A 16622-nucleotide genomic window follows, 5' to 3' on the forward strand; every position below is an offset into this window, starting at 1 on the left:
TCTAAGGAATCTTTTCTAGAGAAGAATTGAAGTAATTCCTGGCTCAAATTGCTTATTGAACTGCTTGGAAACAAGAAGTCTTCCTGGGGGCCTCTGCAGTTTTGTCTAGATTTCGGGAAACCAAAGAGGTTTTGGCTTTTCAGATACATTTTGAAATTCATTGTTGATTTCTTTTTTCATTCTTTTCCCTTCATCTGTTTTTTTAATTGGGAAAAAAAAGATGAGCTATAATTAACAGATGAGAAATAGAACAATCCTGAGAAGGCAAATGGATCAAGAAAGGAGTCAGAAGTAAAATACAGGCCTTTTAGATTAGACATTACTGTTGAGCTGATCAGAGTCCTGCTACCCTTCTGCTTTATGGCTTGAATTCCTTCCAATAGCCCCAAAGATGGAAAATTTCCCACTAGTTACAAAACAGCAGGCAAAATGTTCAGATGACCTTTCAAATTTACAGCAACATTGAGGTCATGGATGTGATTGCAACTCAGGTAGCTGCAAAAGAGCTGCCAGCTATTAGAGTTGCTAAGTCTAGCTAAGTTGGGTACCAGAAGCAGTGGATGTTCAACAGCATGGGCTGCACTGCAAGCTGAACAAGGCTGGCTGGTGTGTGAGCAAATGCACTGTGTCAGCTGTGATCATGTCTGTCTGTAGTGGAGGAGAGAAGCAGCATTCTGTAAGTGGCAGAGGTTTGTGCTTCCAATCCCATAGTCACTTCCTATTCATGTGTGTGTATAAGTAGGGTTTGTCATGGGTGTGCATGACAATGAATGCTGATGGGAGGGAGAAAAGAAGAATAATTTGATTCTGTACCAAAAGGGGAGGGGTTACAATGTCCACCTTGCCTTTTGAATGTTGGTTGGTTTTGTGTACTTGTCAAAGCAAGATGTTTATGGCAGGAAGAGAAACTACTATTCTGTCAGAAAATGAAGCATTGGAAATGCTGTGATACTGTGTTTAGTCATTGGCCAAGTTGAGGAAAAAGAGAAGTTCCTAGAAGAGGAGTTTGTGATATAGAGCACTTTTGTTATGTGGGGAAAAACAGTGGAGAAAAAGCCCAGGCTGGGATTGTAGTTCCCCTGTCCTCCTCGGGAAGCAGAATTGGGACCATGTAATCATGGAGCAGTGAATGGTTTGTGTGTGTTCTGTCTGCAGTTATGAACTACTTCAAAAAGGTGTACACAACTCTTAGAGAGAACTCACACCTTAACAATGAGGATATTCCAGTTCTAGATTGCAAGCTATTTTGGTAGGCCAGGAGGAGAATGTAACACTGATAGCTTCAGTTGGCAGGAGACAAGACTAGGGTTACCTGCTGAGTCACATAAATAACTCATAAGACTGACTCCTGAGCTGAATCACCCTGAGACTGTTGTCAGCTTGTCAGGGCACCGAAGAGTAAGGTCAAACATGTTTGTTCTTCTGCATGCCCTTGGCTGCTGTGTACAATGTGCACTCTATCCCCAGCTATACAGGACAAACTGGCTTTGCTATTCTTATGGACAAGGATCTTTTCATTACAATGTCATTTGTGAGAGCTGGCGCAACAGAAACCAACTGCCATGCTTCCCTAGGAGCGAGGTTGCAGAAATAAGGCACTAGGCCAGAGGTTCATTTATACTGATCAGGATTCACTTTCCTAGCTCTGGGAGTTGCTCACTGTGAGGCCAAGTCATTTTGTCTCAGTGCATACTTCAGTGTCTGTAAAAAGCCCAGAATAATGCTACCAGCCTCTCAGAAGTGAAATGATTTGAAGCCCTCCGTGAAAGGTGCTATACAAGCCCAAGCTGCCATAGTCAAGCCAGCCCCAACAATACCTCATGGAATGTGTGCCTTTCATGTTTGTTCTGGGGCCATGGGGAACAATGCCATTTCAGGACAATAGGTGTCTGTGATTCATAGTGAATTTCCTTCCCTTCTCTCATTAAAATCCATTCATTTCCAGTTCAGCCTCTTCATTCTCAAACATACGTCTTGGATATTTGTCAACTTCTATTCATTTTACTTAGTCTGTGCATCTAATCTCTTTGAGACTAAACATTTCCTTTGATGGCAGAGCCTTAAGAGTGCTGTTCTGCCAATTGGGATGCATTGAGGAGTGCCTCTTGGCAAGCTGGCTCATTCTTGGGGAACACACATATCTGAGTAGTGAGACCTCAGGCATTTATGCTGTGCAAGACACCACAATGCTCAGCACTCAGTAAAATTCAGAAAAGAACCACTACCTTGAAAAGCAAGATGCTTACTGGCAAGTGTTTTTCAAGATGGGTTTGGAAAGCTGGCTGTAGTGCCCAGTTTAGCTCACAACTCCCCATGCAGTTTCAGGCAGGCCACTTCATCTCGGAGTCCGTGGCCTGTAAAGCAGTAACACAAACTTCCTTCTTGTGCATGTTATTGTACCTCCTGCCTGCTCTGCTGGTGTTTCAGGTAGAGGAGAGCAGAACTGTGATGGTAGTGTTCCCTAGTAGGAAGTGAAGGGGGATTGACTCCTTTCAGATTAAACTACCTATCATCAGCAGTGAAATCATAGCAGCTTTGGCTCAGCAGTGATTCAGCAGTGTTTCATCTACTGACACAAGGAAAGGCTCTGTCCTCAGATCCTTACGTTTGCTGTTTTACCCTGTTCTCTTTGAAAGGAAAAGCTACTGTATGTGACTGGCACTCAAGGAGGAGGCTTCTGCTGCCCTGACTCCAGAGATCCTTGAGATCTTGGTGACATCTGGTGGGAACTGAAAGGATCACAAGCCTTTTGTGATTTCACTCCCAAGTAATTTATGAAAACAAATCTTAAAAATATTCCCGCAAAAACAAGCCACAAAAATGTCTATTGATTTTATGCTCAGAATCACAAGAGTACAAAATCAAAACATGATGCTATAATGATGCAAACTGAACACTGTATAGTTTAGAGATCAAAGGGCTTGACGTATTGATGGGACATAAAAGAGCTGAAATATGAGGAATTTGGCATTGGATTTTTGCAGGCATGTAAATGCCATCTTTTTATCAGCCTGATCAGAATATCAGTATAAAAATCAAATGATGCAGGTCACATTTCCTCATCATGCAGTGCCAGCTCCTGTGATATAACTAATCTCCATCATATTTAAACTTTGCATGAAGCACATATATGCCTTAGCCTGGAAAGTACCATTGTGGGTATGTTCAGCAACCCACTTGTGAGCAGTTAGATATTTGTGCCCAGAGTTTGGATTAGGTGTGGGTCTGACAATGGGCACAAAACTTCAGTGAAGGGAAAGGTAGTGAAGTTAATGTTATATTCAGGCTAATTCTGTTAAGGAAAGTGGAAATGGGTTGCCTGAAGTTCAAATTAATTATCCCATTTGATCTGCATGCAGGTGCATGTGAATGAGTTTTCCCATTTTTTCCTAGATCTTTTTAATCTTATAAACATGAGCACTATTGCCTTTGCTCTCATTTTGCAAGTGCACTTTTTGGATCTAGCTGTGTACAGCATTTTTGCAGCTTCACAAGATGGAGCAAGTAATAGTCAACAAAATTTTCTCCCAGTGTTTTTTAGATATTGGAACAGTATGTCCCCTGAAAGAGGATACCCTGAACTTGCCAAGGGTTTTGTGAGGCCTTTGATAAAGCGAGAAGGGTCTGAAATGTTACCAATCAATCTCCTTTTCTCCTTCATCCCTTTTTAGGATTTGTAATGGGAAAGAATGGTTACAGAAGGAGGAAATCAGTAAAATGATGGTCTAAGTTTTCAGAAGTGATTGTGAAGGCTATACCACAGATCCAGCTACTACTGAGAATCCAGAATGTGGATACAGAGCACTTCCAGAAATTGAACGCTCCTTGAAGAACTCTGAACTGGGACCTTAAAGTTACTGGTAAGTTTAAACAATCACAGCCTGTTGCTGCATCCAATTAATCTTTTCATCCTTCGGTAAGAAAGAGTTAGGTTAGAGGGCAAAGCGGGGTGAATTTTCAGGCTGAAATCCATCAAGTCCAAAGCAGATATCCTCTTAGCTACTTAGGAGAAAGATTTTCACTCTAAGGATTCAGGTTGCCTGCCTTGAGCTCCTCAGACCTCTGCCTCCCTTCCCATGCTGGCTCATCTCTGCAGTGATGGCATGACATGTAGTATCACTGCTGGTAACCTTATTAGCAGAGCCAGTTGTCCAAAGACCTTCATATAAGAGGCTTCTTGCCATTGTATGAGCTCTGGCCCTATTGTTTATGACAGCACTAGGTGACCTAATTCACTCCAGTGGGTCCATCACACATATTCTCACAGGGTGATTTTCCCATCTGACAGGCCATTGTCACCATCCCTCCTGCAAGTACTCTGCTAGCCCTAGCCTCATATTCATGCAAGCACAACACTACACACAGATGGTGCCCTTACTGAAAGCTCATCTAGTTAGTGGATATGTACATGGGCATAGTGAGCACAGGGTGTGAGCTTAAAGCTACTTGGACAGACCTTAGGCCTTTAACATAGCAGACTGTGTGGAGTCTTTGGAGTTGAGTGTTGGATAAGCCCATTATTTTATCTTCCCTGACCAGCACCAGGGCAGGAAACCGTTCTGCTGATACTGAGGTGTTCATGGTGCTATTATGACACAGTGATAAGCTGTTAAGTCCATACCCAGAAAGAAAGCCATGTTCACCACCACACTATACACATAGCATCTTTTGAGGGAAAAAGATTCTCCTGCACAGAGCACAGACAGGAATGAGGGCAAAATCCTCACTGACAAAATTTCTAGTAGCTGTAAAGGGGCACTTAGTTGAATGCTTTTGATTCTGTTCTGTAGAGAGCAGTGTTACATACATGCATACTTGTGCATTCACACACAAACACACACATTACTGTGTCTTAGGTTGAGAAGTGAATGAACATCTTATTTTATTGTAGATTATTCTGTGATTTGGCGGAGGGTGAGAACAAAGAAAAGAGGATGTTACTCCAAGGAGCTAAAGAAAGGTGGGAATTCTTCCTGCCTTCCTCATTTCCTGCATAATTTGTTGGCAGCCTGCATCCATCATCAGCCTGCTCCCATGGCATTGTAGGCTGGTGAATGCATCCACACTAATGTGGATGCCTGTTCCATTCCTGCGAGTTTTCTCCCAGACCAGTAGAGATCATGTGTGTTTGTGATATGAGATGGACTGGGAATGGGTATATTCTACCTCTTCCAGAAGCCAAGGCAATTGGAATATACAGACTTGGTGCCCCCACCTGTTGAAGAAGTAGCTGAGAATTAAAAGCAGATTGATCACATTCCAGTCAGTGTTCAAAGAACAGCCTGATAGGAAGAGAAATGCTGGAGTTTTGGAGGGAAACCTCAAAGGGAATTGAACATGTGTAAATGCTGTGGATGAAAGCTGTGGAGACGTCAGGGTGTCCTCACTTTGGTGGACAGGGTGTCCTCACTTTCACAGACAGGGAGAAGAGCAGCCAGAACACATCTCATAAACACATTAGTCACAGATCATTTTGGTGTAAATGGTGGAAAAGAAGGGATGAGGTTGTGATTAAACTTTACCAACCTTGCATTGGTAAGGAGCGGATAAGTGAATGGGATCAAATGTGCTTTGATTAAGGACCAGCCTTGTTGATCAGCAGCAGTATGGTACAGGTCCTAGAAAAGCTAAGTGGTAACCTAGACTGTGGTAAGAAACTTCATTGTCTGTTCCGAGTCCTGCATATGGATTGCTTTTGGAGACTTCTCAGGGAGCTGATCTGTGTAATGATTTTGAAGCAATTTGGACTGAAGCTACAAAGAGCAGCAGCTTTGATAAAATGTTCTCTTCCCTCCCCAAGGCTGTAATCACTTCAGCGGGCTACAGGTCATTGGCCAGTGCAGTCCTGACCACCTGGAGGTAGCCTAGCTGCACTTTGGATTCCTGAAGGACTTTACAAAAAACTGGGAGTCAAGGTGCACCGTCAGAAGTGGGGTGTGCAAACCTGTTGCCCTATTAACTGAACAACTAAGAGGGGAGACTGTTGACAAAAGGGAAGGAAGGAAAGTTTTATTTAATCAATGTTTTTAACATATTTACTTGTTGGTGGTGCTCCCAGCTTATTCTGTGTCCTTCTCAGGACTCTAAGGAGATAATTGAGTTTCACCAGATGCTTTGATGGAGCTCAACCCGTCTCATGTAAGTCCCCAGGAGAACTCCTTGGATAATTGAACCTGGCCTTTGGAGTATCTGACAAAGTCTAGCAGAAGAACATAACCCAGCAGCCACCCACACTCTTAGCTAGGGATCTAACTGAATGTTGATGAAGAGGGGAGTAGGCGGACGAGGCTCCATGAGATTGAAAATCTCAGCAGGAGCTGGCATGGAGTGCTTTGGAAGGAGCTGTTGTTGCCTAGAGCAATCTTGCTCTGAAGGAATTGAGCATTTCTATTGAGCTGAGAGGCGTGGTCATCCCACTGCTGCTGGCATCCCAGGCTTTGTCCAGATTCTGATTATGGGAACAGTTTTAGATCTTTTGATCTAAAATTGCTGTCAAGCAAAATGAATGATGTTCTGTCCATGCTAAGTGGCTCAAGTTAGGTGATACTAATAGAATTTCTCGCTGTTCAGATGGTACATTAGCAGAATCCTCCTCTTTCCAGGGGCCAGGCACATGCGACGGAAATAGCTCATGCTCATGTGAAATGTTTCCCATAATGAAGCAGAAAAAATTTCCTAATGATAGAGACGGATGCTTGCTATGTGTACCCTAACTTACACACAGCAGTGGAGGGGAATGTGTGGTAACTGAAAAGTGCAAGCATGAAGAATATTCTATGCTTTGTATTGTCTTTTCCTTGAGTACTTCATCAACACTTCACAAGCATTAGCCATGACTCCTGCATCTCATCTAAGATGGCAAAACAGTAGACAATGAATGAGGCATGATACTGTTAAGGAACTTGTCTTACAATTAATTATAGATATGATGAAGAGAGGAACCCAGCAGTTCTGGAGGAATATGTGTAGTGCTATTCCAAGTTAAATAAACTAACTTTTAATGTCTTTAATCTACTGGAAGTTGAAATTCCCCGAGAGTCATTCAATTATTTCGGCTTAGGATTCCAAAAAAAGTCAGAAAGCACAGTCTGCATTCCTGTTGAATACACAACTACAAGTTTTGCCTGTTTTCAGTATGTAAAATAGGTGTGAGGTGGAGGCAGGATAGTTTGGTGAGAGACCAAGGTTCAGTTCCTGCCTCTGGAACAATGACAGCCTCCTGATCACTGACAGTGTTATCAGTGGATGGTTCCTTTGATGACATGGTGCTAAACTTGCAGTAAAATCTGGAGCCAGCTGAGTGAGGTTTGGGATTTCCTTGAAAAGACTCCACAGTTTTGGATTTGTTGTTTCACCCAACATTTCAAAAAGTGTGTGAGCTAAGTTTCTGTCTGCTGTAGGTGTGCTTTTGCACGTGTTACTGGTTGTGGCAAGACTGCAGGCCAGGTGTGCTCTCTCCTGATGCTGTAGCCCAAGTTCCTGCTTTATCAGCACTTGTACCTATACAATAACAGCAGTTTCCTTGCACTCATGGTGGGGATTTGCTTTGTGAATACTAGTGTTGCTATAGTTACATTTCCCTAATGTTCATTATTTCCCATAGTGTCCTTGTCACTTATCCAAGGATGCTGGCATTAAGCAAGCTCACAGCATGTCATTTCTGCCTTGGGAGTTATTGGTAGGTGTATTGAATGGGCCCAGATGTACTGCAGCTGGTGCTTTGCCTCGGCTGAATCTACTTCAACCATGAACGAAGCGGTCAGGGAAACAGGAGCTTTTTTACAGCAGTGTGATGCGAAAGGAAGGCCTACAATCACTAGCGCGCCTTTCCAAGAGGGTTGAACAAGAAGGAGGAGAAGGAATTGTCATCTGTCAAGAGAACAAATGCAGGGTGGGGAGGGAGCACAGGCAACTTCAGTTCATTGCTAGGTTGTGTAATGAGCTGGGGTACTGGACAGCTACTGTACAGTCCCCATTGTGTCTGTCGCCTGGTTGGGGGTGTGCTGCTCTCGGGCATTTTAGCTGGGTGTTTTTTGTTTTTGAATGGTTTAATGAGCAAGCTTAATAGCTGTAACACTCAGAGCAGGATCTCAAAAAGTTCACTGTCCCTCAGGCATGCATGTATATCTGGTGCTGTGTGGAAGGGGCAATGAGTTCTGAACAGCCACATACTTCCTATGGGAGGGAGCTATGTACAGAACTCAGTTACACGAAGACAGTCACCAAAGGGTTAAGAGTAGCTAAGAAGTAGAGCTGGTCACTGGCAGATTTTGCAGACTGACATGGAAGAGATACTCCAAACTCTGCATCTTCTCTTAAACTCCCATATTGGCTTCTCAGGCCTTGATCAGTGCATAAGTGGTATTAAAACAACAACTCTCTCATGCTAGTAGGCACGAAAAAATTGTATCACCTAATTTCAGTAGACATGCAGCTGTTGGATGGAATCTTGTCCTGTCTCTGAATCAGTATTGGCATGTTAAGGCCACTGAGATGATTAAGAAATTGGAATATCCAATAAGGAGAAGCTGAGAGAGCTGTTGTTGTTTACAGAGGAGAAGAGAATGCTCAGGGGGATCTTATCAATATGTACAAATTCCTAGATGGGAGGGAGTAAAGTAAAGAAGGCAGAAACAGACTCCTCTTAGTCGTATCCAGTGACAGGACAAGATGCAATGGGCACAAATTGAAATACAGGAAATGCCATTTAAACACCAGAAAAAACTTTTTTACTCTAAGGATGGTCAAGTATCAGAACAGGTTGCCTCGGCAGGTCAAGGGGTCTCCATTCTTGGAGATACTAAAAACTCAGCTGAACACAGTCCTGAGCTCTAGATGACACTGCTCTGAGTTGGGGAGTTTAGACTAGATGCTCTCCAGAGGTTCCTTCCAATCTCAACTATTTTGTGGTTTTGTGGTTCTGTGGTTCAGTGTTAATTGTTCCATGCTATTGGGCCTGGAGAACCATGAACGAAGTATGAGGTTCTGTTATTCCTGGTGTGCCTTAAGTAATTGACCGAGACAAGAAAAATGGTACCTGAATGGCACTACAGAACACTCTTCTGGTTTCACAAGCTTATTTTTAAACCTACAGAGCTACATCAGTGCAAGGTTATGTGCAAATCACACTTTACTGTTGCACATATCTTTATAAGTGCCGTGCCCTTCCATCACACACATTGCTGGACATTTAAAAGATCAGTCTCATAGTGGACTGTCACCCCCAGTCTACTTAGACTGCAAGGGTGAGGTCTCTTTTCAGTGTAGACATCTCAGCTGGCAGACTCTGTCCATGGAAAGGTTGCCCCATTTTGGTCATTTGAACTATTATATGATTTTCTCACAAGAAAACAACTCCATTCAGCATTTCTATTGTCCAACAGAAAGAAGGTTCACATGAGAACTTTTTGCTGCACTTTTATGTAAAGGCAAGAACTTGCAGGTGGCATTATCACCAGTAGAGAGTGGGAGCTGCCTACAGGCTCTCTTTTGCAATTAGCTGGCTATGTTTGTTCTGTAGCTAAGAGATATTCACAGCACAACACAGGCCTGAAGGCTAAGCTGTATGTGTAGCACAGCACAGCACAGGCTTGGGCCTACTCAGGTTAACTGTTTTGTGGATCACGTTCCTTGATGTGCAATGATCAGGATCATTACACAGAGATATGTGACACTATCTCCAGTCCTCCTTCTGCAGATGAATTTGCAACATACTTGACAAAAGAAACCAATTTACAGGGATTATCTTACCCTAAATATACCCCAAGCCAATTAAATTCAGCTGCTCACAGTGTTTCATAAAACCAGTTCTTGTAAAACTCCAGGAGGATTTCCCATTACTCATAATTTTCAGTAAATGAAGAAAGAGCTTCATTCCAAAAGCACCCCTGCTTTAAAGTCAAGAGCAAGTTTATTCATAAGTTAGGCTCTCATCAGATTTGGACAGATCCTGTCAGATTTCTAGATACCCCTTCCTGAGGCTGACCAAGTACTTCATTATCATTACTTTAGGATCTATAGGACCACCAGCAGCATGGCTATATAGTTCTCAGCAGCATGCAGCACCTGCCTGGCCAGGCAGGCACTTGCCGGGCTGGAGCGAGAGCACTGCATCCTGCCAAGCCCGTTGTGGTAACACTTTTGAGTGAACCTGAGTGAAAGGTCATGGAGTGGTTCTTTGCCAACGGCACGAGTGACTAATTGCGATTAATGCTGTCGCAGTACCGATTTGCCCATAGATGGCACTATTTGCTGTTCTTTTGCAATAGTGGCAGTATTTGCTTTTACTGTATTTGTTCCATCACAGAAGATTCTGGTGTTCAGTAAGGCCATAAACTCCAACCGAAAAGACAGTTAGAGAAAACATACTGACACATGTCTCAGGCTTTCTAAGAAAATTAAAAGGAAGCCTGATTATATTAGTGCAAGTTGTAAAAATACAAGTTGGTACTTTTTAAAGTCAGTTATTCAAACCTGACAATGTTCTTGTTGCCAATAGCACCCATTTTGGCATGTGTGGATATTTTAAGGTATCTTGCCATTGCAAATGGGGTATTAGAGTACACGGAGCCATCAGCATGATGTAGTCTTGAGTCCATGGAACTCAGTGAAGATGTTAAAGGAAAGAGCGGGGATACAGTTTTTCCCCTACTCACGTGATTTTGTAACTTAGTATAGCAAGGTTCTCCTTGCTATACTTGCTTTTAAATTGAGATAAAATGGTAGATGTAGAAAACTTTGCAGCAGTCTCAATGGCAGTAAAACAGTCACTTCCCCAGAGTAAGATGACAAGATGTGCTGTTCTGTGGACAGAGCTACTGTCTGAACATAGAGTATCACTGACAACATTTTGTGCTACAGTATGAATCTGAGGACTAGCAGATGTTTACTTGTTTTGAGTGCTTGTTACGGCAGGCACTGCTTCCAATAAATGTGTCCTTTTTGTTTGCATTTGTACTGCAGCTTGTCCTGATTGGTTACTAGGTGGTAGGGTAACGTGATTTAGAAATACAAATAGTGATCTCAGTGCTACTTCTGAAGTAAGCAGTGTGACCACAGGCACAGATTGAGGTTCTGTACCATAATACATCTCTTGCCTGTTAGGATGCATGCAAGTTCCAGTCAGACCACTTTATATGCTAAGTAATATCTCATCAGAAATGGGCCAGAGCAGTATGATCCTATTTTTCTGACTGAGGAAAGATACTTTTGTGTGTAGGCACAGAATCAGAGTTTATATCATCTGGGTTTAGTTCCCAAGTTTTCCCCAAACTCCGTAGACCTTGGACAAATCACCAACCCTTGCCTCACTTCCCTGTGACCAAAATGGGACAGTACATCTTCCTTCCTTTCCAGTTTAGCCTGACTTGTCAAGTACCGCGAGCTCTTTAAGGAGTGCATTATCTCTTGTTCCAAATGAATGTGTATCAATGAGCCTTGATGTCCATGGGAGTTTTGCATGAATGAAGAACACAGAAGTGGGACTCATTTGTGCTATGTACAGGGGAAAATGGTGTATGAGCTGCTGGATGTAGCCAGATTCCGCTATACTTAAAAGCTTCTTAACAGTCTTCTAACTGTTCTCAGTTTATCTGCACTTCGAGCTCAGTGGCCCCAACTATAAAGGATATGAGTGTACCCCAGTAGTGCAGTGTAAAAGAAGAAACCTGTAAGGCACAGAGCATTCTGTTTAAGTAGTTTGGCTTATTCAGTGTCTGCAGCAGAGCTGGAAGTTGAATCCCTGAATCCTACCTTTAAAGGGCAAGCTGAGAACAGATGGTTCCTTAGCATTTCCAAGACAGCATATACAGCAACCACATCTGCTAAGCACTTTCTGGTAGTGACTCATTGTTTATTTCTCCAAACAGTGTCTATTGTAGGAAGAAGCTGTGTCTATCATTCCAGTGCTTTCCCTCCTCAAAATTTATCTGCTGTCTAGGCTGACTGCCAGCAGTGGAGCTCATGAGCGGTACTACTACTGAGGTGACCAGGCTTTAGCTTCAAACATGTGCAGAACCCTTGCAAGTCTGCAGTTTTCTTAAAATGTTTTCAGGCTGTGAGTCAAGAGACTTGCTCTGTAGGATCACTTCAGGACTGTAACAGATGGAGGGCCTGTCACCCAGCATGTGGTAAATTGCATCTGTCTGGCTCTGCTCAAAGTTGGTTTGAGAGGCTCTGATATTTTCTGTGGGTGAAAGTTTCTTTGTTATATAACAGATTATGAAATATCTAGAAGGACATTTCTGTTTTATCTCACTCTGCTAGCAGTCTTAGAGGACTAGATCTGTGTAAAAGTGTATGTCTCATCCAAAACAAAGTTCAGTCTGAGTGAGGATGTCGTTATGGAGATCATAACTATCGTATCTGTTTAAAAGCATTTAATTATTATATTCCTAAAGAATAAGAATATGGGATATGGCAGAATGTCTCACAGGTCAGTAATACCTGCTTTAGGGGAATGTACGAAAGGTACCGTCATGACAAAATCTGCCTTTAGAGGAAGTTTAAATATAAGCCCCAATTAATAAAAGATTATTTTCTCTAGAGCTCTTACTGGTTAGTAGTTAAGTATCATAGCTGCTTTTTCATAAAAAGAAATTAAAATGAAATGCAGTGTTTTCAGAAATCTTTTTAATATCCCTGTAAAACAGGAAAAACTTCTGTCAAACAGCAAACACTTCTGTTGAACAGCTGCAAAGATGATACACAAATGTGGAGGAACAAATAATGCCATGAAGATTGTCTTCTAAATCCAAAATGCTTGTTCTAAACCACAGAAAAAACACCTTTGCATAAAGTACAGGAATATTTTCACTGAGAAGCTTTTCAAAGTTGTTGTGGTACAAAAAGTGATTTGTGCATTCGTGTGCAGTGTAGTGCATTCATTGCATAGTAGTACATGTGCAGTAATTAAAATCAAAGTGAAAGGCCAAATACCAAATGAAAGTAACAAAGTTATGAACAAAAATTTGGTTGATGACATTTGACAAAACTGTGCAAATAGTCCTTTATATGCAACATAAAGATAGTAAATGCCGAACGTATGGAGAGTAATGCTTCTGGGAAGGCTCAAATTCAATGACTTTAAGACCAAACATTGAATTCTGTTTATGTTTATACCAGTATAAGTCCAGGGTTACTCCACTAATTTAGCATTACTCTGGATCTCTATCAATATTTTTGAAATTAGCATCTGGCTTACATCATAAATTCCATTTCTATCTTTTCCTGACTTCCAGCAGACTATCTGAGGGCAGAAAGAAAAAATGGCCCTTGACTTTAATTATGATTGTATTACAGTGGCTTTTTCTACAAGTCATAATTTTAATTTGTGTTTAATCCCACATTCTTTCTGAACCATAAACCTCTCATTCATAATGAAAATAAACGGCTATTTTATTTTCTTGTTTCTACTGCAGTCTTATATTCAAATGCCTCTTAATATTTTCTCCTTTCCTGAAATCAAAGAAGTTTTAAAAATATGTACAATTCAGTTAAATAAGTGCTGTTATAATTTCCTATGTTTAAAAGTTACTCTTCCAATGCACATCTAATAACTTCACTTCCATATATATCACCTTCTAGGTAAAGGACTTAGAAGTAGTACTATAGAAAGAAGTACAATCTTACAAGCTTGAACAGCAGATTTCTGCTCAAATCCACTCAAACTCACACTAACAGAAACACTTTTAACAAGAGAAATAAACTGTACAGAGAGTTATTTACTCTAATTTAAAGATTTGATTTAGCCCCTACTAAAACCAGTGGGACTTCCCATAGATTGGTTCAGATCCTAGATAAGAATTACAAGATAGTTAATCAATGGAAAGGATCAGGGGAAGATGAAATGTATATGCATGTCACAATGCACACACAGTCATTTCATCTGGCTTAGTATTGCATTCCTTTTTACATGGATGCAGAATGAAAGAATACTGAGCTATCTACAGCTGTTCATATCGCTGGGAAAAATTAATATTCCATCCAATTATTACACAACACTCTTCCTGCTTTGAAGAGAACCAGCTAGGGTCCAAAGGCATCCTATTTTTCTGTCAGTTTCTTGATTTAAGATGTCTAGTGATGGTGGTATAAATTCCTGGGCTGGAGTGATGACTCGAAATGGTTCTACATTGTTCAAGCAACCAAGGGTAAACAGAGTCCTTCCACACAAAAGCATAACTAATCTTCCTCCAAAACCAGCAGAATCTTAGATCTTTATAGTTGCCCTCTGGAAAGTAAAGTTAATTCCAAAGGCTGCTATCTCCTTGTCACACTCCCAAAATATTTTCCTAACAATTAATATGTTATTACACAGAACACGCAAGTTGTCCATGGCAATTTAACAGCAGTGTTGCAGTGCTGGCTGGCTGTTTCTCCAAACTGTGAGCCAAGATTTAAATGACTTACCCAGGACATGTTAAGCAAGGTTTTGAAATGCCTTGGAAATCAGAGTAATCTAACAAAGCATGTAATATAACACTTGTTTGTGCTGGCTTGACATCTCTTTAAAGCAATTGCTGAGTGGTCCCTGGAGTCCAAAGGGAATAGCAACAGGGAAGAGTCATACTGCAGTCAGTAGGAATGCATTGCTTGAAGGTTCTGAAGGACTTCCAGCACAACTTCATAACAGAATAAATACTCATCCTGTATGCAGAGACACCAATGTGAAACACCTGGTTACATTCAACATAAATTCTAGAGAAAGAAGGATGGACTGGCTGAAGTGCTGTTTATAACATCAGCATCTTTGTAACATGGATACAAAAACTTAGATATTTAAGAGCATTCTTGTCCATTTTGTAAAAGTTCAGGAATGCCTTCTTATTCAATGCAGTACCTGTAAGCATGTGCTCAAGTCTCATTTAAGTCAGTGAAGGTTATCTGTTTGCTTAAGTTTAGTCACATGCTCAATCATTATCCTGAAGAAAAATATATCAAAGCATGTGCTAAAATATTTGCCTATAGGAAGAATTTATCCTAGTCTTGTCTTGCTTTTCTTCCCACCACCTGTTTGCTATAAATTGAGTTAGCTGCATCTTGTCTTTTCCTGTGTGAAAACTCTTTTCAGGGGTAGGTTTAACTCAGTAGTAGATGGTTTTACTGAGGTGATGATAACAGCAATAGCAAGAATTCAGCTGAAAGCCAGAATTTTGCAGGGTAAGGTTTATGTTATCTCAACGGTTTTGTTGGTATACCTGCTTTTCTTTTTGCTTGAAAAAAAGGGGTCAGGGGGGTGTCTGGTATCTGTACTATATTGGTGTTCTGCTTTTATTTCAATTAGTTAGTAAGGGACAGACCTTTCATATTTAAATCTAGACACCACTTGCCTGGAAGGCTGTTATTTTCCTCAAATGAGAGGGCTAAAATTATGCATTAAGCCCCAGATTTATCAAAGCATATGGATATGTACCACTAATTGAGGCTTTTAAAAATCATAATCTAGTTGAATATTGAGAACTTACCTTAGTTTGGATCATGCCAAAACGTTGATTTCTCAAATCTCTCACTATCTGCTTGATGCTGAACTATCAGAAGAGAACAGTTTTTATTTTGTTGACATGCAAGTTATAAAGAAAGATTTAAGCATGTTCAGATGGGGAAGCTGTGACTCAGTTCTTCTACAAATAGTATATTTGTAGTTATTATCTTTGTTGTTTAAAACAACAAAAGCTGGGTTTATTCCATTTTGTTAGGATGATTTCTACCAGGAATTACTCTGGTCTAAGATACCCCCACATGTTGTTGACTTCCATACCAGTTTGTAATACTTAACGATGATCTGTTTGATACTTACACATAAATCTTTTTCTATATAGCTGAGCAGAACTTCAATACACAGCAAAACTCCACTTCTTCCAATGCCAGTGCTGCAGTGAGCAACAATAGGTCCTGTACTGTGAACTTTTCTCATGTAACAAATAAATTTTACAAGCTGCTCAGCCAGTTTGGGAGTATTGTGGTCTGGCCAAGTGGTAAACTGCAAATGACTTATAGTGCGCTTCTCTTCTGTCTGGAAGAGAAAGACCAGAAATGTTAAAAATGATCAGTCCTAAGACTGATTTTCAAGGAATTCCTCTGATAAATTTTCCTTCAGCCTCATTCTTAGTCAATTGTTTGTCTATCCTACGATTCTTCAGCTTTTCATACTTGACCCTATTAAAGTTTCTTTTAGGTTTTTCAGAAATGCTTTGAGAAGACAGAGGCCTAGGAAAATTACTTTATATAATTTTGATAAGAGACTGAAGTTACTCTGTTGCCCCAAAAGGATGTAGTTGTCTTTGTTGGTTAGAAAGGAAAAACAAAACATTTGTTAAATTAGAACATTCTGGTACTGTTTACTAAAATTGTTTTTGTAACTGAACTAAGCAATGCTAATAGAAGAGTCGTAATGTGATAGCCACAATAGTGAGATCGTAAATGATGTTCTGGCTATCAGATATAAAGAACAGTTTGTGATTAGATACCCTACCATACAAACCAAATCAACTAAAAAAAAGATTACAAGAATAACCATAATGTAGATAAAATAAAGAGTATTATTAATTGAATGGTCCTGGGACAATATGTCTTGTTGCCAGCTTGCCAAAACACATTAAGCTGAATGCAGAAGAACTACCTAG

The 16622-nt window shown here is 40.8% G+C and overlaps 1 protein-coding gene across 1 annotated transcript in view; it reads right to left on the reverse strand.

Annotated features, from left to right (window-relative positions):
- Positions 1-12615: 12615 nt before the first annotated feature.
- FRMPD2 (FERM and PDZ domain containing 2) overlaps positions 12616-16622 on the reverse strand; it is a 77874-nt gene continuing 73867 nt past the window's right edge. The window contains exons 45-47 of the mRNA XM_069797630.1: positions 15797-16012; positions 15465-15527; positions 12616-14646 (exon numbers count right to left, since the gene is read on the reverse strand). Coding sequence (XP_069653731.1) covers positions 14575-14646; positions 15465-15527; positions 15797-16012 — 351 coding nt within the window. The 3' untranslated portion in view covers positions 12616-14574. The remainder of the gene's footprint in view (positions 14647-15464; positions 15528-15796; positions 16013-16622) is intronic.

The sequence above is a fragment of the Haliaeetus albicilla genome, chromosome 11, assembly GCF_947461875.1.
Source record: "Haliaeetus albicilla chromosome 11, bHalAlb1.1, whole genome shotgun sequence".
NCBI classification, from domain to species: Eukaryota; Metazoa; Chordata; class Aves; order Accipitriformes; family Accipitridae; genus Haliaeetus; species Haliaeetus albicilla.